The 24,156-nt window shown below is 41.8% G+C and overlaps 2 protein-coding genes across 2 annotated transcripts; one reads left to right on the plus strand and one right to left on the minus strand.

The window, feature by feature from the left end:
- Positions 1 to 9,352: 9,352 nt before the first annotated feature.
- LOC115687490 (uncharacterized) lies at positions 9,353 to 9,961 on the plus strand. The gene has a single exon (XM_030613079.2). The coding sequence runs from the start codon at positions 9,353 to 9,355 to the stop codon at positions 9,959 to 9,961; it is 609 nt and encodes a 202-aa protein (XP_030468939.1).
- A 6,151-nt stretch (positions 9,962 to 16,112) lies between these two features.
- Positions 16,113 to 18,269, minus strand: LOC115687492 (protein RGF1 INDUCIBLE TRANSCRIPTION FACTOR 1). Its single transcript, XM_030613088.2, has 3 exons — positions 17,774 to 18,269; positions 17,439 to 17,660; positions 16,113 to 16,856 (listed from the first exon to the last, which is right to left on the minus strand). The coding sequence occupies exons 1-3, from the start codon at positions 17,942 to 17,944 to the stop codon at positions 16,587 to 16,589; spliced, it is 663 nt and encodes a 220-aa protein (XP_030468948.1). The 5' UTR covers positions 17,945 to 18,269; the 3' UTR covers positions 16,113 to 16,586.
- Positions 18,270 to 24,156: the final 5,887 nt, after the last annotated feature.

The following is a 24,156-nucleotide window of genomic DNA, read 5'->3' on the forward strand; positions in this document are numbered from 1 at the left end:
TGCCTTTATTAATTCACATAGGTTCAAAAAAACATGTCTCTCCATCCCGAAGGCTTCATATATTCTATCCGAATTTCCATAAACAATCTCCCTTATCCATTCGAGTCCTGATAGTTTGCTGTCCCTAATAGGTTCTTTCATATGTATGGACAGGTCCACCGCAATGATGCACAACCATGCTATCAATATGTGAAAATCATCATCATCCAAAAATTGTTCATTTGGATCTACCAGCCAATTAGACACATTATTTGATCTCCCTTCCATAGTACCTATATCATCACACAAATACAAGAACATCAATATATACATATATATATATATATATCTAAAAAAAATCCAATAACAACCAATAACATAAGTCATAGAGTAAAAGCAAACCAAATATATAAATAGCACCAAAGCAGTTCGTCGTACCGATGGCACCACAAAAGTACAAGAGTCTTGAGATCAATATCTCTAAAAACCAAATATCAAGTACTAACGTAAGTCATACAATCAAATGAAACCCCACGCAATCCACATCACATTTCCCAACATCTACTGAAGAGATTGAAGAAGTGCATTTCTCCATTCGGTTGGGGTTTTGATGAAAGCCTTCCTCCATGTGGCACTAACATATGCTTGTTCCATAGCTTTGCTGTAAAGATCTTGTCCCAACTCAGGCATACTAAGTAGGCCATCAATGACAGCGGATACGGAGAAAAGGTCCACAGGTGGTGGTGTGACCTGTGAGGTGGCAGAGCCACTCACAGATTGACTTGCATTAATTTTGATAAGCTTTTGTATAGATTTGCAAGTGTCAGCAACGCATAATAAGGTACTCTTTCTTCTCTTCATGGTATTTGAAGTTCTATCCAATTTGTGCTTGTCATGAATTGGAGTTGTAGTATTGTCGGATGTAAACACTATCTCATCAATGTGTTGATCACTTAAGTCCTCTGGATCACTGTTTGCATCGCCACCACCATTGTCGCCTTCCTCTGACACTGTCAAATCTTCAGCATTTCCTATTGCATGATCCCCAGTAGCATATGTACCACCAAATACAATACACAACTCGAGATACTGGGGAAATCCATCCTTTTTGAATTTTGTCCACTCACTATTATCCTGCAATTTTCACAATAATGACATATGTCAACAACATAATCAAACATTTTACAACTTACATCTACAATGACATCAAAATAATCAAAAGTTAAAATATACCTTGATGTGGGATTCCAAAATACTTGGATCGTCAACAACTACTGTTTTATTCACCTTCAGATTGTGAAAGAAGCTTCTTAAAACTACTATACTGTTTTCTCAGTTTGTTCACCTTGTTCTTCAACTGAAGTAGGGTATATTGGTATGCTGTCTGTTTAATGAATTCAGCCCATATGTTATTCCACACAGCTTTGTTGTAAGTAGAAGAGATGTGATTTCCTATTTTGACCTCCTCAACCAACAAACTTACAAACAGGTTGGTTAAAGGCTCGGTCCACTTTGCATTGAATATCTCTTTCTGATATGCCATGTAACCTTGATAGGTTGAGAATCATATGAGTTATGCATTAATTTATAACATAGTCATGTAGAAGTTACAAGCAATACACGCAATCATTCTCAAGAGAAGCAGCAGCACGGGAAAATGTGAAAAATACAATCTCAAGCAACTATTCGAGCTAGACAAAGAAGTATATGTTCTGACAAAGCTAGAGGCACAAAGAAGGGGAAAAGAAAAAGGGCATAGGGATACATCATCGTCAAAACCAAAATCAAAATCTCTAAAATCAAAATTGTAATGTCTAGAATATGACCAAGGAGAAAGAGCCAGGGATAAGAAGAATCAAGAAACTTTGGGCACGTATAAGAGGAAAACTATTGTGGGAGAGCAATGATCTTTGAATCTACTTCGGTCTTCCAAGAGGTGGAAATGAATTCATTTAGACGGATGAGAACAGAAATATAAGAAACCAGACATCCCGCGCCTGATTGTGAAAGATTCTCAATTCGTGGATTCAAACCAAAATCTACCTAGCTGAAAATTTCTAAGCCCTGACTAACAAAGAAGACGCAACTAGACATGAAAAATACAAATTACACTTTGATCAGCTAATTCCATTCACTTTTGTCACAAAAAGAAGAGGCTAATCTTGTTTGCCCCTGTACTAGAAAGAGTGTTAATTGATGTTAATTGACAATGATCTCTTCCATGCTACTGATTTCCTCCACAAACTGGGCTGTAGGCTCCAGATCGATAAACTAGTTGGACTTACTTGCTAAATGTGAGATGCTAGCCCTCCCCTCACACTTAATGTAATCTGCAACAGCTTTCATTTCTTCTAATGATATGTGTATATATATATATCCCCCTATCGTCCATGACACCAGAAAGGCGGCCTAAGTATAAACAACAAAACTTGATATGGAGTAGCTAAAACCAGAATATCTAAAATCAAAATCCAACCAGTGGACCAGCTAAGAAAAGGCCCAACAATCGCACCAATCAACTAGCACAACAACTCTATTGTCCAAACAGGCTCGAAACTCTCCACAAGGCTCTCAGCTATTGAAATGATACGAACGATAACCAGAAATGCACATGACCAGCCGCCACTCTTGGAGGGTGATTCGAGAACGTACCTGAGACGAATGGCAAAGTGGAGGCGGCGAGGCAATGCGGTAATTGCACGAAAGGGAGCTGAGGAGGGTCGAGCCAAAAGAGATGGAGGGCCAAAATCGACTCGATGGATCAGCATGTCAACCTGTACACACACGCTGTGAGTTACGGCTAGCTAGGACAAAAGGATCGGCGAGTGCGGCGACGCTCGCTTGAGCGAGAGCGAACCTAGAATGGCGAGGGCAAGGGCTCGCTCGGGCGAGCGCCGCCTTCTCGAATCGCTCGCGAGCCCTTGTTTAGATTCGTGAGGGCGGCGCTTGCTCGAGCGAGCCCTCGCCCAGATCGGCGAGGGCCGCGCTCGCTTAAGCCTCGCCGTCACCCAGATCGACGAGGGCGGCGCTCGCTCGAGCGAGCTGTCGCCCAGATCAGCGAGGGCGGCGCTCGCTCGAGCAAGCCCTCACCTAGATCGGCAACAGCTGCTCTCGCTCAAAAGTGGCGACGGTTTCCCTCCCATAGTTGCGAGTCATCAACAAGAACTCACCTCGACCGAGAAGCTTGGTTGGTGAAGGAGCAGCCGTCGTCGTGAAGGAAGACGCCGGTGAAGGAGCATCCGTCGTCGTGAGAAGAAAGTGCCGGTGAAGGAGCAGCAGAATGAGCTCGGGGCATGTGTGAACTCCACGAGCATGCAGTTTCTATTGTTAGTTTTGATTCTTGATTATGTTCCAAAACTGATTTTGGGAATAAATTTATGCTTGGGAATAAAAAATTTACCAAATGGATTTTTGTTCTTTTTATGTTCCCTGGAACAAAAGAATAGAATTAGTTACTATTTGGCCAGTTACCAAACTCATCCCTAGTGTGTATGAGAGAGAGACAATGAACAAATTTTCACAAGGGTGAGACTAAAATACGAAAATATTGGTGAGGATAAGATTGGAAGAAAAAAAGTCACTCAACCCCTTAATAGCATCTAGAAAATGTCAAAATGCCAGTGCTGAGTCTCCCTTGCCTTAGAGAGAAAGGCCTTTGGAAATGCATTGCATTTGCCAAATGGCTTTTCGAATTGCTTTACCAGACACCATTTCTTTTTGTCAAAAGCCTTTATAGGCTCAATGTCTATTGATAATGCTTTGCCAAACGCACTCTATATAATATCAAGTGGTAGAAACCACATGCTAAACATAGATGGAGCGGTACATGATGAACTCGAAATGGCTGGAATAGGGGGAGTGAGTTGCGGCTGCCGAGGAAAATCGGCGACGGGTTGTTAGTAATTCTAAGCGGGTTAACTTTAATCGCATAATATGTAGCTTGTAAAAAACGGGACTCTACAAGACAACGCTTGATGGATAATGTAGTATCGGGCCGAACACATCTCCTGTCGATAATAAAACGTTGTCCGACGACGAGCGCAGGCTAGCATTTCAGCAACGACACACGATGAACGACATTGTTAGAACGCACTCCATAAGTGGACTGCAGTCTCACCTACCCACCTCATTCAAGACACTCATAATGTATCCCATCAAAGACCGTCTTAGAGGGGGAAGAAGGAGAGGAAGACCTAATCCCGGGTTCGCACAGCTTCGCCCAAATCGAGCGCGATTCAAAGATGGTGATCGGGCCAAACTAAACACGTAATTTCAATTCTAATTCCGGTATATTCTAAGTAGTATATACCGGCATCGGCCGAAGCACGTGCCTTTACTCAATTGGGTCCGTCGAATGCTGTGGGAGAAGTAGATCAAATCTATCCTTTGATGAAGAATGTTGGACCTGTCGATACTTTTTTGGTCCTGAAATCTTTCAAATGGTGCGAAGCATATTCCCCCCAAACAAAGCGAATATAGGCTTGGTTTATTCCCTTCTTCCGTGCGAATATGTCACCCACCCTCTTTTTCTTTCTTTCTTCCCTCCCCACTTCGCCGCCGATGAGTTTCTTCACATGCAACTGAAAAAAGAAAGATATCCCTTATACCATTCGGCACATGCAACCCGATTTTAATTGCGAGGTTTTGATGGAACATAGGATGTCGTCTAGGTTTTGATGGAAATTAGGATCTCACCATTCGGAGTCATGTTCGAGGGAAAGGGGATGGCGTCTAATATCATGTGCCGTGTTAGAAAGTCCAACTCATATGGTGCAGGCTGGATTATTATGGAATGTGATGAACGGGTATTTTGACACGCTTTCTCACATGCATGCTGGATTAGGAATGATGCGTGGAATTTGACGAACATGGTCGACACACACAAGAAAGAAATCGGGGCAGAACCTGACTCCGATACCATATCGGAAAATCCAATCCAAAAGCATAAGTTGATAAGTAGAGGGAGATCTCATATATATAAAGAGCATATGAATCCCACAGTTAACATGGGATATTTCAATGCACTGCACACCCAACGTGCATGCTCCCGACCTCATGTGCGTACTCTTCCAAAACTCATGGAAGCGGAGATACGAATAAGTAGATGAACGCATCTCGAACATTACATTTCAAACTTACATACGCAGCAATATACGCGTCTTGTACTTAGATATATCAACCCCTTCACCATGAAACTGATGACAGTATCTCTCCAATCCATCAAGATTTCCATTTTGGAGCATTGTTTCGTCGTCACGAATTAGATTAGAATCGTTAGACGATATCAAAACAAGCGAGTGCAATCGAAAGAGACGAAAATGAAGTGAAAAACATCGGGCTCCAACTAGTAACTCGCGACCACAGCACGTCAAAACATAACGGTAGTTTTATTCATTGTCGTACTGAAAAAACCAAAGGGAAACAGAAAAAACACACAGATACAGCCATTCGACTCAAGTACTATAACCCTAATAACACAATTTGCACATACACAAATAGAATTAATAAGCACTAAGACCACGCAGATGAATACCAAGAACATCATCAGAAATCTTCCCTCCTGTAATGAGCATGAACTCACGCATTGGAAGCTCCTGAACCGCGGCACCACTTCTTGCTAAAGGAAGGAACATAACTGAGACAACGAAAATGCCAAAGGATTGAGGTTGCCCTGTAGGCCAAAGCCGAACCCGAACCGAAAAAAGACTAGCTGGAGAGCATCAGTGGCTGAACCCGTTCCCCCAACCGGAAACAGCCCCCTCGCGAGGCCACGGCCAGGCTAGGCGTGCGGCCATGAGAGGTGGCATGTGTCTGGCACGGGAGAGACAAGCAAAGAGAGAGGGGGGATGGCAGCGAGAGCTCGAGAGCGAATTTATACATACGTGCGCGCGTGCGCGACAGAGAGAGAGAGAGCGCTCGATCCAGCGGCTAATATAGGAATGACGACGATGGTGATGCACCTGGAGGAAAAAAGGCGAAGCAAGGAAAGGGACACTACGGGTTTCTTCTCCAGTGGGGTTTGTGGTTATCGCATCTTCCATGGGATATGCGGCGACCACCTCCCTTTTATAAAATCCGATCAGATATTCGATTGGTCCACAGCTTTAACCCCCTCTCCCTTTCCCCTGCTTTTCGTTTTATAGTCTCTTCCTCCCCTTCTCTTTCCTCCTGATCAATAATGGAACATCCCCTCTCTTCTTCGTGTGGTGATGTTTTTCCCATCATGTTTTGTGCCCACGTTGTATTTTGCCAAACGTTGAGTGGGGTCGAGCTCGATCTGATGACGAACCATGTCTTTTCTACGTCGAAGTATATCAATGGGGACAGTGAAGCCTATACATTTCATTGGGAAATACATTTGACAGACTGAGCCAACTATATAGTATGGGAGAAGATGTTTAAAGTATCTCACGTTGCTTGTCGCGGGGTTTGTATTCTATTTATATAGATATGTGTGGTCTCCCTTTACCTATAAAATTTACCTTTAAGACCAATCGAATATGTTATGGCCTCGGAATTTAGCTCCATCTTGGCAATCTTCCCGAGCAGAAGTATCGGATTTCTATTGCGTGCTTCTAATAGGTTTTACCCTAATTCATTTCACTTGTGCAACCCCTGTTCGTCAAATTGCATGTGCCGTTGGCTTTCACGTGCGAAAGGGTGTTAGAGTGTTTCGCATCTATATATGTGATCTCCCTCTACCTATAAATTTGAACTTTTGAATGAAGGTGGGTCCGATTAGATATGTTGACAGACCTGGACTTGAACTGCCTCTTAGCTATTTGGTGATCTCCCTCTTCATTTATAATATATAGAAATTGTACAATTCTCTTTTTTGCATATTTCTTATATAAGATAACAATGATACGGTCTATACTAATTGGTAGATCGAGCTTGCATTAGAACTTCCATGCATGTGATGTCTTATTTTCTTCTTGTTTCGATAATACAAGGGCACGGGCGCATAGACCGGACTATCCGATGCTTGTGATGTTTTCATTCAATCACTCTATACTCGGCTATAATCAAATGATGGATCGCCCCTTTCTCTCGACGTGGACACGGTGTATACAACCGATTATTTTTCTTTTTTCTTTTGGCCAGAATGTTGGTTTCTTAGTTAATTAGGTCAAAAAAGATAGCCTGATGTTGGAGTGAGCAATGGGAAGTCACTAAATCTTATTGTAGTTTCTAAATTTGCGGAGGAACCTGATGTCACAGGCCACAACACTTGGCTTTTCTGAAACTTTAGTGACAAATGAGTGTATTCATTAGCACTAAGCTAAAATTCGTCATCACTCATCGTCCCATAGTTAAAGTCTTATGCAGTCCAAAACGTTATCCAACTCCGTTTTCCAGGAAAATCAACAAAAATCAAGAAAGGGAGGGAATGCAGAGCGTCTTCCGCAAAAGAGGAAAGCCATGTAGATTTCGCCCGTACGCAAATAACATGGTATAGAAGAACCGCCTCGGTTCAACCAACCAACCGGCCGGATTTTCGATACCGACTTCTTGCTGGCTTGACCGGTTTTAAGGCGGTTCGACCGAAAACCATACAGAATTACGTGTCTTGTGCAATACCATGATAGTGATCGAGCTTGATTCTCGCCTTTACACTGTTTACTGAGACTCTCTCTCAAGCTTCCATTCTGAGAGAGAGTAGAGCTCACGGATGGCCTTTCATAAATGAGTTCATCATCGTCAACAAATGGGGTTGAAGTGCGTAAAGATGACTGGGTTTTCTTTGGCCCCAAGACGTGGATGGTGGAGTGCCTCAAAAGCAAGGCGCAAGAACCGTGTCGCACGAGGCTGGCCAGACCAAAAGAAGAACAAGGGTCATGCTCAAATTGTTACATATGGACTCAAAACCATCATTGAAACACTAGCCGGCTAAGCAATCGACCTACGTGTTCGTTGAGAGAAAAGTACCAAAAAAGTCATGAACTTATTGTATTGGTACCAGTTCAGTCTTAAACTTTTCAATTGTGCTAATTTAGTCCCAAACCTTTTCACATTGGTACTGGTTCAGTCCATCCGTTCGATTTAGGCCGAAAATCGCCGACGTGGACGTTGATCATCCTACTTGGCACGGCCAACACTAATGTGAACAATTTCTTTTTATAATTCTTATTAATTTTTTTCTTTTTTTTTCCTTTCCCTTTTCTTTTTGCAGGTGGCCGGCGAGGGATGGCCTTGCATGGGCAAGGGCGAGCGCCGGCAAGGCCTCCCCTCACTGGTGCTCGCCCTTGCCCAGGCGTGGCCCGACGAGGATGACCCTTGCCTATAGCCGACGCTGGCCATCAGCAAAAAGAAAATGGAAAGAAAAAAAAATTATAAAGAAATGTCCACGTCAGCACCGTGGAAACGAACCAATACATAAATGTTGGTAACTAACTCAAAAGGAAGTTGAACAGTTGAAAATTTAATTAGAGAATGTAAATTAGTCACTTATGTTATAGTTAGTAATTTCATAGAAGAGTTGGTAACTCTAGGACACTATTAAAAAAAAGTTAAATGATAGCTGCTAATCAAATTGGTAAAGGATAAGACGAGTCTGCAATTAAAAGGAAATAGACCTGTAAGTAATTAAAACGAGAGATGGTAACCAATAATTAAATTGATAATCGGAAAAAATGGTAACTTTCTCTAAATAAGGTTGATAAATTCTAAAAAAAATGGTAAATTTAAGGTGTCGTTAAGTAGAACAAATAAGAGTTTGTAAATGATAAGAAGAGATGCCAAATTAAAAAAAAAGAAACAAATAAATGTCGTTAAGTGACTTAATTTATAACCTTACATTAGGTGGTAATTAAATGGGAGAAAAATTGGCGAGTCACACTGATTAAGGTCAATAATCTCCAAAGAGAGTTAGTAAATTTTAGGAATTCGGTAAATAAACGAAAACAAAGAAACAATGGTGAATAACTCAAACGATAGTTGGTGACAAATTGGCAATTAATATGAAAAAAATTGAAGGGTCACTCTAGAACTTAGATTAATAATTTCGTATAAAGTAACATACTTGATGCGTTAATAAGTTATGCAAATAAAAGCCAATAAACTAAAGTTCTTAAAACTGTTTACTTATCGTATCTCTCGATCATGATATACACACTTCCCCTGGAAGCTGAATCTTAGTTGCTGCATCCCAAGCAAAGAACAAAGCAATCTGAATATGTTCCTCCACATTTCTTGAGTTTCACCAAAGAAGATTAAAGGCAAAAACCACCCTCTCTTTCACTTTTCGAGTACACTACAAAGAAAGCAAAGCACCCTCTTCACTTCAGTCTCAACTCCAAAAAACCATTTGCGACTCCGCTTAGAGGTAAGATTGAGACGAGGGAGAAGCACCAGCCTTCCACACCAGTCGACGATGGCACTTGCCAAACCTTGCACTTCAACTGGGGACCCTTGGAATGCACGCTCGAGCATGATGACATGGGCATCTTCAATCCTGCTCGCCATAATCTTCCTCATCGTGCTCGGGGTTTCGACCATCTGGCTCACCGTCCGCCCGAGGCAGCTCCAGTTCGCCGTCAAGGACGCCCTGGTCTCTAACTTCAGCCGCAACCACAGCCGCCTCGTCACTGCCGACTTCAATATCAAGATGTCGGCCAATAACTCCAACCACCGGGTCTCGTTCTCCTACGACACCATGAAGGTGTCCGTGAAGAGCTACGACAAAACCCTCGCGTCCGCAGACGGACCGCACTTGATCAATGGCAGGGACAGCTTCACGAATTTCCAGGTGAATCTCTCGTCGCATAATGTGGAGCTACTAGGGTCCACGTGGAGCGACTGGGTGGAACAAAACCGGTCAGGGGAAATCAAGATCGACGTGATCATCGATGCGAGAGTTAAGTTCAAGGCCCTGCATTGGAAGCAGGACCGCTGCAAGATCCGGATATTCTGCGGCGATGTGGCGGCCCACTTCCTACCGAAGGAGAGCTTCCAGTACACCGAATGCGACGTCGAACTATGAATTTTAGTCCATGCCATCATCGCCATCATTTTCCTCTTCTGTCTCATGTCTACATAATGGTCCTATATAGTTTGTGGTGTGTGGATCAACATTCGGAGCATTTCCTAAGTATTTTGAGTCGCAACCCTGCACATTCAACCTGATCACAGTCTAGATTTCTGTCAATTAGCTGCCTTGCGACCATTTCTCCTAAGGGGCGCAGCAAAAAACATCGGACCTCCATCACGCGCCGCGTCTGTAAGCGTCGGGTTTTGGGGCTTGATCGTCTCTTGTTTTTCCATTAGCCCGAGATCTTCATTGACAGACGAAAGGAGCTACTGCAGAGAAATGACTCCCTGCTCATCTCCAGGTGTCAGATTACAGTTGCCGCATAATGCGGAACCAGATATTAAACAATATAAAATTGACTAGAGAGAGCGCGTTATCTGCTGTCCAATCATATGGACAGGGTTCGGCCGGAGGAGCCCAGAGCCCTTTCATCAAGACCAGCAATTCCTCCCATCATGTGCTTTTGATTCATGCAATCTAAACTTGATTGAGCCCCAAGTTTGATGGATAGAGGGGTTGGCATTAATAATTTTCCCACAAAACAAGGAACATTAGAAAAAAAAAAAAGCCTCATCGGAATGCCAACGTTGACCTAGGACATATATCCCGTTTAAGTTTCATGCGCGATTAAAAAGTTTAGAGGGTTAATCTACGACAACAGTCGGAAATGCGGGAATTCGATACATCTGAATGATGGAGACGTAATGTTTGAAACTGAAGAGACGCATTAAAGGAGGAACACCCATAAATGAATGAAAGGATGGTATGGGAAATCGAATTCCTGACCCAACAAGCATTGATCATGCGTTATATCTCAACATACCTAGTGAGATCAAGCAGGCGACTATCGAAGTGCTCGATGCGTAAAAAAATGAGAATTCGGTGGAGAAGTTTCTGGACATTAGAGAAAACTCGAGGATATGGAGAAATCGGAGATGATCGCTTTAGTTAGGACCCAAATTGATCCATTATTCCTTAGATCTGGTGCCTCTGATACCTGAATGGTAAATTTCAGCTTCATGAATCAAGATGTACGCCTTTTACTTTTATATCATCATCCAAAACACCCTTTCTTTTTCAAACCCAAAGAGGATGGATCATCAGTTATCGCCAGACTCATCGCTATGCCTGAAAAGTCTCCGATATCAACATAAACAATCAAGAGCGAGACGATCATCAGTCATCATCAGACTCATCATAAGACTGGCATCGATCATATTCTATTTGTATACATGCATTCGTATCAGTTAACTAAAATTATCTTATGATCTCTCAGAATACCGTGACTTACATGAGGCGGTCAAAGAAAGACGAGAAAATACGGCATTTATTAGATTAGGAAAATAAATTATGATCCATATTGACGGCGATAAAAGATCAACCTTTTATTAGTTCATCGTCCTTGCACAAATGAATGAAATGAAATAATATATACCGGTGCATAATTACAGTATATGATGAAGGTACTATAACAGATCTAAATTCCAGCAGAACAAGAAGTCTGATAAAACAGCTAGCTTAGACAAGACGATGGGTGTTCTTCGTCATATGCTGGTACATCTACTTTTAGAAGAGCGAGACGAAGTCGACGTCGACGTATCATTTGATCGAAAGAACAATTCTACCTCATCACGCCCCGCCGTTTCAAAGAAGTGCAATTTCCGCTTGCGAGGAACCACTGGTTGGGCCTGTTTACGCGGCGTGGGCGGGCAACTTCGAACCGTAGGGATCTTGTGCTCGCTGGAAGTCGGCGTTTCACACCGATCTCCGTCATCCCTCGGTAGCTTCTCATTGCTCTCGTCGTCACCACTTGTGGGTCGTTGCTGTACTTCCTTTGGAGGGCCTTGCTCGGAGTTATCAATCTCCTTAGACATCGGGAGAGATGGAGAGATAGAGAGAGAGAGTCTGTGTTCGTCACAGCTTGCAGCTTATGAAAGAAATGTTTTGTATAGCTTGTGCCAGCTTCTTATTCATTGTATTGGTGCAAATTATATAGCATGATATTCCAATGATTCCAACGCATGTTGATAGAATGCAATGTTGTTTTTGGTGAAAGATACAAAGGATACACAGTGACGCACAGTGATACACAGTGACAAAGAATTGACCGTGTACCCAACTTCTTGAATATCACGACTTAAATCGGCAAGAACGTCGAACTATCTTCCATATAGCCGGTCTATTTATGGATTTTCTCCAGAAATTATAAATATAATTTTGGACTTAAAATCTAATGAAGCTTTTATGGTCGCGATTGCATGATGAGTTGCTCATGCTAGTAATGATGTATATTTAAATTAAGTTTAAAGGGTTTCATACTAGCAAATTCAAGAGGAAGGAAGCATGAAATCATAAAAGTAGGTGCCGCCTTGCTTTTTTTTTAATACTACGTCAACATCTACATACCATAATATTTCATCATCATCAACATAGAAGGACCTTGCAATTTCATACATATACTAATTAACATGATACAATTGATTAAATAACTTGAAAAAAAAACACCATTGTTTTTTTTTTGTATAGTGGGCTAGGTGGAGTCCGGCCAGCTTTCATGTGTGTTGCGAGTCTATTTCCCGGAGCCATCTTAGGGATGCCTAGGGGTGATCGATTTCCACCCAAGAACCGAGAATCAGATTGGTTCCCCCTTCTCTAGAACCGAGAATTAGACCATTTGGTCATGTAACCGGACCGTTAGGTAAGGTTCCTAGGTGGGTAAATGGAATCGGTGGCTCTCCCCATTGTCGCCATTGGCGGAACACCTCTCATGCTTCCAAGCTGATCGAGTTACTCCTTTCGACATCACTCGCGGTCGTCCTACTCATTGCCCGTCCAAATCTGGCCTTGTCCGTGGCTCGCGAGGCGGCTCGTCCATATATTTGGCGAGCTTGGACGATGGAGGCATGGCTCAGTTTAGACGAATCGTTGGTCCAACTCTGAAGTTGTGCCTCCAGATCTGGCCTGCAAACTTCTAGATGGCTGGTCTTCCATGGTCGCTAGCGACAATGAAGAGGGCTCGGCTTGGACGAATGAGCTCGAATGACTACGCCAGCGACTCGGCTGGTCCAAATGTGGAGTCTACGAACTTCCAGATTTGGAGCTGGTGATGACGGCTCCTCCATGGCCGCAAACGAGATGGAGAGGACGGAAGGGGTGGCTCGACTTGGATGAGCAATGCCAACGATGACCATGGGCGAACAGATTTATCTAGTCAACGAAACGGAGAAGCTATCTCTTTGGGCAAGGAGGCAGAATGGAAGTAGCGAATAGGGTTTTTTTAGATTTGTAAGAATTAAGAAAAAAATAATCGGTCCGGTTCGGATGGTCCGGGTGGGCGGTTCCACCCCTGAAATCGGGAACCGAACCGAAATTCACCGTTTTGAATTTTATGGAATCGGGAACTATACCGGCGACCCCGAGAACTGCCTAGCACCGGTCAATACGGCTCAGTTCGGGCGGTTCCCGATTCGGACAGTTCCTTTTGCTCACCACCCCTAGGGACGCCTACAAGAGTGTGTGTGCTCCTAGCTAGGTTTTGGAATGATCTATATGATGGGGGACCTTTCGAAGCAAATGTGACATTGCAAAGGCCAACAAGGACACCAACTGTTTTTGTGGGGGGCAGGTGCTTATTGTATTTCTCCATCATTATCCGATGTATTGGCTCTTGTTTTGTTTGCATGTACTTGCAAAGGCATAGGATTCCAGCAGAGAGGCGGAACTTGGTGCCCACATCCCCAGCATTGCATGTTCAAAGGTTTTGTCTTCACGACGGCAAGTCTCAGCTGATCCATACCAGATGCTCCCGACAATAATTTCTGCAGGGAGCTCATGAGTTCCGTTGTTCCTCGACATGCAATTAATGTATAATTTGGATGAATCCTAGCAATATACATCTTTCTAGTTAATTCATTTATTTGAAATCGGGGCAATTGGATGAAAATTCTCCGCACTCCATGTCCGGAGATCGCGACCTCCGAAGTTGTTTGACGGTTGACCTCCGATTTCTACCAACGGAGAAGAAGAGGGAGTCAATGGGAGATGGAGAGAAGGTTGGCACGGTGGTTCGAGTGGCAGAGGCGGGTCAAGGACGGATGGTAGCGGCAATGGCCAAGTGGCGACGATGGTGACCTTTGGTGTATACTTGTCCAAAAAGTCCTAAACTTATTATACGATGGCCAGTCAATCCTAAACCTTTCAATTGTGCTAATTTAGTCTTAAACCTTTTGATGATTTACCAATGTGTCATTTTGGCAAATTTCTTAGCTGGAAATCATTGACGTGGACGCTCGCTATCTTACATGTCTTGACTAGTGCAAACATGGACAATTTTTGTAATTTTATGAAGTTTTTTGAATTCCTTTCTTTTCTTTTCCTTCATTGCAAGAGTTGGCGAGGGCATCCCTTGCTTGTGGCCGGCGAGCACGGCCCTCCCCTGTGACTGGTCGCCACAAAGAGAAAGGAAAACAAAAAGAAAAGGAGAGGAAAAATTTAAAAAACTAAAAAGATTTGCTAAAATTATCCACGTCATGCAGGACAGCTAGCGTTCAAGTCAACGATATCCGGCTAAGATTGGCCGAAAGGATTATTTTGGTAAGTCGTCAAAAGGTTTAGAACTAAATTGACAAAATCGAAAGGTTTTGGACAATTTTCACGGCAATCTTGGGGACGAGAATGAAACAGGGGAGAAAAAGGGACGAAAATGGGAAGGAGAACACACAACAGGGGCCACCCGATGAACAAATGTCAAAACCAGAGGGCCTCTTCGGGCTTCACGACAGTTTCATCAGCCCCCTTGCTCAAAAAAACCAACGTTGGCAGCCTATGTTATGATGGGCCTTTGATAGGCTCCTGCCCCAAAAGAAACACAGACAATAGAAAAAGAAAAAAGGAAATTTTAAAAAATAACAATAAATAATAAATTAAAATTTAGCAATCATTGTACACTGTTGTTGCAAGGAAAGGGTCCTAATTGAAAATCGGCCGCCGTCGTCGAAAACGAATTTCCGACGAATTTTTTCTTGATGCGACCAAACCTAATCTTGTTCAAGCTAAAGTTGGTCCAACCCCCAAACCAAACGACATGTTTTATTCCAGCCTCTTCGATCAACCTATCCACGTACCTCCCGGCTAGATTCTGACTACTAATCTGCATTGAGAAAAAAAAAGGACTTTTTAATTTTCTATTTTGTCAAAAGAAAGAGGTTCATTATTTTAGGTGCTTTGAAGCTAATCTAAGATTTCATTAGGCAAGAGAAAATCCGATGTAATCATGTGCCCGACTTAGGTGGCTATGATGATGGGTAGAAGGTAGATTGCAAATACTTTATTCCGGGGTTCTCTTGAATTAATAATTCGTTCTAGAATATCATAATTCGTGCTACGCTATGAATTTCTAAACACATGTCCAGAAAAAATCGTGTTCGGGTGAATCGAAGGGCTTTTTGGGCCTTCTCAGTCCCACAGAATTCGGTCGGAGTCCCTTTCTTTCTTTCTTTCTTTCTTTCTTTTTTAAGGTAAATGTACGAAATTAGATCCGGCCCACCTAGAGGTCCCCGGAGTGTATCGCATATGGTGGTATATAGTGACATCGAAATTCTCGAATCACGGCCAACAGGCATGCGGCCCTGCCGGTAAAGGAATTAGGGAGGTGGGGTCAGAAAATCCCAGGTCCGTAGTTCGATCCGCGCAAGCACCGCACGCACATGTACATAAAAAGAGATGAGCCAAACCCAAAAAAAAATAATTCTCGAATCACGCAGCTCGTACACGGGGCATTTGATGCGACTAATTAGAATCTGATGCATTGGGGGCACATGGCGCGCATCGATCGCGCCATGCTCTCTCCCGCAACACCCAATCCGGCGAAATCACACCGGAAGGATGAATCGAAACGGCCCCGAAGAGGGCAAACATGAAAAGAGGAAGCACAGAAACGAGCAGCATTACGTTCTCTGTACCAACGCACCCGACACAGCCAGACCGGACCAACGCATTGCCCTTTTGCCAACTCCGAAAGCACTCAAAACAAGGGGAAGTCGACGGACCACAAGCAATCGATCGACATAAAAAAAAGAAGGAAGAAGAGCATAAGATGAAAAGGTCGGGGAAAGAGAAAGAGAATCAATAAAAGCACACTAGGCAAGCCCCCCCCCCCCCCATGATTAGGACGAGGAAAAACCATTAAACAAAAGCAGCGAATTGAGCCCCCAAATCTGGCTTTGGAAGCTAAAGCCACTGCGATTCAAACACCCCTTAATCCATCTCCTCTTTCGCATCACCAACAATCACCACGTATAAAAAAAAATTAGACCACAGCTCAAACCAATCTGGTCCTGTCGCTTCCATTTCGTATTGAACAACTTCATGTGTACACAATGTACAATTTTACACCTCACGCTTTCGATTTGGCCCCCCCTCCAAAAGCAACCCTAAGCACGCAAGTAATCGCTTGATTAGGACACTAACCTCTTCCCTCCCTCCCACCCCATGTGGTGGCCTCTCCCGAATGAGCTGTTAAATTACGAAGATTAGTTTTAAGAATCGGTCCGTAGCTTTCTCTTTTGCGTATATCTCGTTAGTACCCGAAGGGCGCCCGGCGCGGGATCCCTTTCCTCCGCCGGGAATTGGAGGGGGCGGTCGATGGGGGCGGCGGCGTGGGCGGGGAGACGTCGTCGTTGTATGGTGGCGGCTGATGATGAGAGTGGATTTGCCTGCCTTCACGCGATCCTTCGTCTGCTTTACAGGGCAATCTCCTTGCCATTCCTTCCTTCCTTTCCGCGGTTTCTTCGTCATTCTTCGCGCTCAAGACAAAGCTTGCATCCCCATTCCTCTTTATCCCTTCAAGCTAAGTCATTCGTTTCACACACACACACACAATTAGAATTTAATTTAATGTGGGTTTTGTGCGACATAAACAATGGGTTTTTTTATTCAATTTAATGAATAATTGAACCACATTTTTAATCAATATAATCGAGCTCGCTTGATATATATATATATATATATATATATATATATATATATATATATATATATATATATATAAGAAAATCTCTAGAGCTGGATAAAGAAACGTTCACAGATGGGCAAAATCTAACGAAGTGGTGTCGTCATTATTATCCAACTCACTTCTTTGATTAATAACACTAATAATGTCATGAGAACTAATGACAAATGTGGGGAAGAATAAAGGAAGAGAAGAAAGAGTGTGGTTCTCGTGAACCGGAGATATGATTAGGTTGAATTCGCCGAGAGAAACCTTTGTGTGAACCCTGTTGTCCGATGAGATGATTCGTCGAAAATGCAGATGCATAGAGGTAGAAACGGATTATCGTGCTAGTGGCGAGATCGTCAAGAACTAGGATGAATCTGTGATCGGAAGACATAGTCACATTTGAATGGATGGGCATGTGTAAAGATCACTGACCTTACAACCGAGAGAGCAGAAGCGCAAAGGGTCGAGCAGACTCCGCGAGCAGATTTCGCACAGATGAGAGACGCCTTTGCCGGTGGAGCTCCGAGGCTGAGGCCGCTCGTTGAGGAAGAGGACCCTCGCGCTGTTTATCACGTACGTCTGGACTCCGCTTATGTCCAGCACCGTGTCAATCTCGGCGACCCTGACCACGTCGTGGTACGACGACCTCCTTATCTGCTCCCCAAAACCAAACCAAACCCCATTCTCAATACTCACATCGATCCGGTGGCACGCGTGCATACAATTTTAGAACCAGAAAGACCGAACATTGCGAACGTTATACTCACTTGGATAACGTGATGGTCCTTGTGGCGCGATGACCGGCAGTAGTAGCAGAAGGCGCCGGACTCGCAGTCGAGGCAGTACATGTTGCATTCGCTCCGCGGCGTGCCCCGGTGAGATGGGCAATTAGAGAAGAAGGAGGTCGACAACAGGGACTCCAGCCAAGGCGGCACCATCTCTCTTTCTCTCCCTCCCTCTCCTCAAATGTCGTCAGGAACAAAGAATGTGATGAATGTCGATGATGATCAGAAGAAGAGAAAAGGAATGGAAAGGAAAGGGAAGGGGTGTGTATGCGGGACGATATGAATAAAATATGTAATTCACCAGCTATTATATCGTCTCCATTTCGATCTCTGCAATGATGAAGATGAGAGAGAGAGTTCAGGGAATCTGAAAATGCGACCTAGAAGTGATCAAGACCAATAATGGTGGGGGAAGCAAGAAGACAAGCTAAGCATATAATAAAGAAGGAGAGGAAAAGAAAACTGAATGTCTTGGGGACGGTTCAAACAAAGCAAACGGTGGATTAATGGGGAGGAAAAGGAAAGGTCCAGGAATTGGAAGCTAACGCCATCACTTTTTGCACATTATTCTCTTTCTATCTCTTTCTTTTATTATAAAGTTTGTATTTGCTTAGGCATTGAGAGGTCCATCCACACCCTGTTAGGTAACAAGATATTAAGTTATTGCTTTGAATAGGGAAAAAAGTGGCAATTCCAAGCGCACGATGGACGAGCTCCAATTGTCGTCGACCCTGTTTTGGTGAGTTGACGGGTGGATTTTTTCGGGCTTTTGAGGACGGCGTTTATTTCGTTGAAAGAGCGAAAAGGCTTTCGGATACCCTTTAGAATATGAATAGATTGATATGAATCGACAAATGTTATGAAGGGTCCTTTGTTGATTTTGGACAAACAAGTAAATGACGAGGAATTTAAAGTACGGAGCCGAAGATGTAAATTGCAGGAAAGTAAAGATAAGAGATAAATGTGTAGACGAACATTTGAGTTCTATGATTGATTTGGAGTGCTTTGCAAAGAGTGCAATGCCGGTATTTCTAGCCCACGATCAATGGTTACAAGTAGCTATTGAGTTTGTATGAACAAATAGCTTCCTAATCTCGAGGTTTCAAGAAGTTACACTATCTGGAATATCCTATTATTCCACATGAAATTATAAAAGTCCTTAGCGACCATAGATATAAACATCTATCAGTTATATTTTTGTGTTGATTACTTGTTGTGGATGACTTTGTTAATCAACTTTTCAAGTTTCGATGAAGGCTCTCATCCATAACTTTCTTGTCGTGTGTTGTTGATGACTTCATTGGCAAGTTGTCAATTTTCTTCAAAATGTTGACCGTTCTGTTCTTTGATGACTTTTGTTTTCACCAATATTGACTAAGTTTGTCAATTATCAGTAGCAACCAAAACTTAATCATTCGTTTATGTCAACATATCAAATGTTTCATAAATCATTCAATTCTTTTAAATAATCATGATTCATCAATCATTCAACAAATTTGATTTTTTCTTGCTGAATTGCCTCCTAAATTGTTTTACTAAAAATAATATATTTGATTGGGCAACGGCTCTATGAATGGTGCCACTTGCAATATATTTTATTTACTAAGTCTTCATTACTTGGTCTTCTACTTAATTAAATTGGGTCATTTTTCAAAAGCAAATCAAAGATTTCGTCCGATTTATTAATATCGAATGAGTAAACTTGAAGGTCTTTAGCCTTGGTCACTGTTGTTTCTTTTATTCTAACAGGCTTTAAGGATGGACAGATATAACCCTTGTCTTTTTTTTTTTGGTCAGACAGATTTAACTCTTGTCAAGCACCATTTTTGCCACAACTATATTCATATTTTGATATTGGTCAGATTCATCCTCCGACTCATATCTTTACATTAAAGCTACACTTTGTCTAAAGTCTTCATGTGGCACTTTATCTCTTTCTTTAAGTAGTCGCTCAAGCTTAGACAATCTTGCCACCAATTAGAATAAGTCGGCAAAGTCTTAGCCCTCGAATCTTTCTCTTATAGTGAATTTTACTCCTTTGAAAGCCAAATTTGTGAACTCTTTTGCCGAAAATGAAGTAAGACTTATATTTCTGGCCTTCTTAAATAGAGCAACAAATTGATCGATCAACTCATTGTATTGATAGAGTTTAGCTATAAAGCAATCATCACCACAGGTATCGTTCTACGAAATTGAGAATGGAATTGTCTTTCCATCTTAGCTGAGTTACCAATAGAATTGGGTGGCAAGTTAGTGTACCAAGTGAAAGCAATTGTCGACAAAAACAAAGGAAATAACCTAAGTCTTAAAAACTTATTTGTCTTTGCTTTCTCACACCGGGCTATAAATTGACCAATGTAGGGATCTTTGCCGGTAAAAATGGCAAAGTCGGGGATTTTGAAGCCTTTTGGAAAAAGGCTAATTATCAATTGGATGTAGTTTCATGTAAACAGATCTAAAAACACACTTACTTAATCCCAATTGTTGTCGAACTTCTTCAAGAAACCAAGTTGGGTTGAATTATTTGGTTGGCCATCTTACTCTCTAGGGGGTGATGCCGATATTGCCGGATTATCTGTTAGGCTTAATAGGAATATTTGGGTCATGTGATGAGAAAGTAACCACAAGTTTCAAGTTTTCCATATCTAGCATTCGACTAACCTCTTGATTAATTTGGTTTGCCAAATTGTTATTACGTATTTGATTGTTTTGACCAACATTATCTCCATTCTTTTGGCCTCGATTAGAAGATTCTGGCGTTTGCAATATTCTTACGGAGGGTTAATCAGTCTGACCTATATTATTGGTATTATTAAAAACAGAGGAACTAGAAACGTACCTTGTTACCATTGGATCAACATGGAATGGTGGTGGTTGACAGGATGATCATGGCCTCGATAGATCATCATCCACAACATCAATGACTATTGGTTTGATCACATCCAGTATATGACTTGCGTTATAATTAGCCATATCATTTTGCTGTTCTTCAAAAATCTCCTCATGGTAGCCACCTGTTGATATTTGGAGTAAAATCCTTAATTGCCCACTTTGAACCCTTTTTTGAGAAAATGACCTCCTTTCATACTATTATTTGGAATTTTCCCTTTATTGGGGTGCTTAACAATGAGTACAATATCGTTGTTTATAACTTATGATCGGCCATTACAAGCGGTCAGTGAATTTGAATGAACAAATAACTTTCTAGTCCTATTTGCAGTTACAAGAAGTTACACTATCAACGATCTCCTATTATCCAACAATGATTATCTACACAAAGTTATAAAAATTCTAAGTTAGAGGCTATAGATATAACCACTCAGCAATTATGTTTTTATGTTGATTACCGCTGTCGATGACTTTGTCAATCAATTTCTTAAGTCTCGATGAAGGCCGTAGTCAATAACTTTCATGTTGCGTGTTGTTGATGACTTCATTAGCAAGTGGTCTATTCTTATCAAGTTGTCGATTGTTTCGTTCATTGATGACTTCTGTTCATCGTATTATGCTCTCATCGACTAAATTTGTCACTTGTCGATAATAATGAAAAGTTAATAAGTTTTTGATGTCAAAGACACTCAATATATATTCTTGCATGTGCTGATTCATGGATATGTGGGTTTCTCCGTTAATCACGTTTATAGCAAGACTAACACATAATATTGTACCTTACCAAAACAAACACATAATATTGGCATATTTAGACTAACACATGACACGAAACAGCATGAATATCCATATAATTACGATGACAGGACAAGGATTGCCGGCCCCAACTTTATATACCGACTTCACATATCTGTCATAGAATTCCTAACGTCAATCTTTCGACATCATTCTACAACAAGATAGTACAAACAAAACAGAATTGTGAAGCACATCATCCCCAGCTAAATTTAACTTGGGATGACATATTCATTCATCAACATGACATAAGAATCAAAGGTCTTCTGATTACGAGATAACCTAAGGAGGTTGAACTTAGAAACTCAAGCCAGCTTGAAGATTAGAACAACCTGAGGCCACTCACCTTTAGATTTTTCTTTTTTCTTTTTGTGGATTTTATTTTATTTTATTTATGGGGTTCACTGGAAATATTCGCACGGTTTCTCTTGTCCTGAACAATGAATAACGTGTGAAACATGGAACCCTAACTTTGGACCGTGTCTGGCGAAAGGACCCAACTTTTTTCTTTCTTTTATAGGGATTTCCCTAACCTTTTCGATGCAAATAATGACAGGCCAACACAGCAACAAGGCGCTTGCTGTTGCTTTGCCCACCTAAATTAATTTTGTATTTTGTTGGGGCAATAGGTGCCCACAGACTCGGAAGCCATTGTTGGGATTTTGGCATCCAAATCCCATAAAATTGAATGAGAAGTGTATGGATGAAAGTGTTCCACATAGGATAGAAGAGGTGATGGGAGATGATTTATTTTGAGGAATCTCTCAAATAGGTTTGGGCCCCAAGGGGTACCCCACTTTTGTGGAAGAGAGAGGACCTACGCCAAGCTGGGTCGATTTCCCCGCGCGCGCCGCCGTCCGTCCGGCCGGCTTCCCGTCGGTTTTATTTTTTCCCGAATTTATTCTTTTTGTTTCGAACAAATATGTCTGTTCGTAGGTTCGGGTTCTACCATATGTCCGAGAGTAAGAGTGACCAAGTATAACCGAACCGAACGAAATTGTTCGCTTGGTGACTCTTCATTTTCGTCTTTCTATATCCGAAATGTTCGCTTGGTGACTATTCATTTTCGCACATGACCGAACGAAACTCTTCGGTTATTAGTAACTGTTCATTCCGACTCTTTATTAATTTAAAAATAACATCCGTGAGAGAGGAATTCTGGTTTTTTCCGCAAGTCATATTGCTGCACTCTCATTCTTCATCATTGTCATTTTGTGCGATTATTCTGCGAAGTTGCTTTCGAAGGTTTCCTTTGAAGAAGTATCGCTTCATAGGAAAGGCAATCCGTTCTATCCTGGGAGACGATTGTCCAATATCCTCGGGTATTGATTGAGGGGCCAAATTTGTCTTAAGGACACGACGTTACTTCGTTGGGCTCGGATCAACATTCTGTTTATTTATTTGTACTATTTTCAGGTTAGTTTTCCTGACGTTTGATTTCAATTTCTAGTATACGAACTTAGCCGACAACAATCTTAAGAAGAATTTGATTGAAATGTTATTCTGTTTTCAATTATCTTCGGTTCTGTTCGTATAATGACTTGCATGGTCTGCGTATTCTTATGCGTTGTTCATTGAGTTTTTCTGTCAAATATCTATATTGGCGTTCGTTTAAGTAGAACCTTTGTTGTTCGTATACTTCTGAGTTAATACAAGTATTATGTATAGTTCGTATGTTCCTTGTCATAGTTCGTATAGTGTTTTTGTTGGGATTATTTTGTTATGTAGTTCGCTTAGTTTTTGACGAATTTCTATCACATCATTCAATTCTGCTTGTGTCGAAATTCTATTACAATATTCGGAAATTTCGTATTCAGAATACGATTCTGTTCATACATACATTCTGCTCCTGTTACAATTTTTCAATTCTGTTCGTGAACAAATTTTTCGTTTCTGTTCATATTAAAAAATTTTCAATTCTGTTCATGAACAAACGATTCTGTTCGTAGTCATATATTTTCGATTCTGTTCGTGAATATGTTCTGTTTTTGTATAATAGAAATGGCTTTGACTTCGACTCCGGTCAACCCTATTCCGAATCACGAAGAAAAGCCAGAAAAGTTCAATGGTACGGATTTCAAGAGATGGCAACAAAAGATGTTGCTCTATCTCACGACCTTGAACTTGGCTAGATTCCTCAATGAGGATGGTCCTAAATTGGACGTTGGAGAGACAAATAAAGAAAAGGTTGCTGCTGTGGATGCATGGAAGCATTCTGACTTCCTGTGTCGCAACTATGTCCTCAACGGTCTGGACAATACTCTCTATAACGTCTATAGTCCGCTGAAAACGGCTAAGGAGTTATGGGATAGTCTGGACAAGAAATACAAAACCAAAGATGCCGGATTGAAAAAATTCATTGTCGGTAAATTTCTGGACTTCAAGATGGTTGATTCAAAGACCGTCTTAAGTCAGGTTCAAGAGCTTCAAGTGATTATGCATGATATTCATGCTGAAGGAATGACTCTAAGTGAGTCATTTCAAGTGGCTGCCTTCATTGAAAAACTGCCACCATCCTTGAGAGATTTCAAAAATTATCTCAAACACAAGAGAAAGGAGTTGTCACTTGAAGACTTGATTGTTCGGTTGAGGATTGAAGAAGACAATAGGCTCTCTGAGAAGAAAGTTGGGAAGAACCTAGAGGTTTCAAAGGCCAATGTTGTTGAAGAAGGATCGAAACC

Source organism: Syzygium oleosum, unplaced genomic scaffold (genome assembly GCF_021117445.2).
Source record: "Syzygium oleosum isolate NSW1041296 unplaced genomic scaffold, Sole_v2.1 Sole_v2.03, whole genome shotgun sequence".
NCBI lineage: Eukaryota > Viridiplantae > Streptophyta > Magnoliopsida > Myrtales > Myrtaceae > Syzygium > Syzygium oleosum.

Bases quoted from the DNA above. Each gene is read 5' to 3' on its own strand.
- LOC115687490 (XM_030613079.2), top strand. From the start codon at position 9,353: ATGGCACTTGCCAAACCTTGCACTTCAACTGGGGACCCTTGGAATGCA.
- LOC115687492 (XM_030613088.2), bottom strand. From the start codon at position 17,944: ATGGTGCCGCCTTGGCTGGAGTCCCTGTTGTCGACCTCCTTCTTCTCT. The intron at 17,661-17,773 runs GTGAGTATAACG...TTTGGGGAGCAG, and splicing joins AGGACCATCACGTTATCCAA to ATAAGGAGGTCGTCGTACCA. The intron at 16,857-17,438 runs GTCAGTGATCTT...CGAATGACTTAG, and splicing joins TCTGCTCTCTCGGTTGTAAG to CTTGAAGGGATAAAGAGGAA.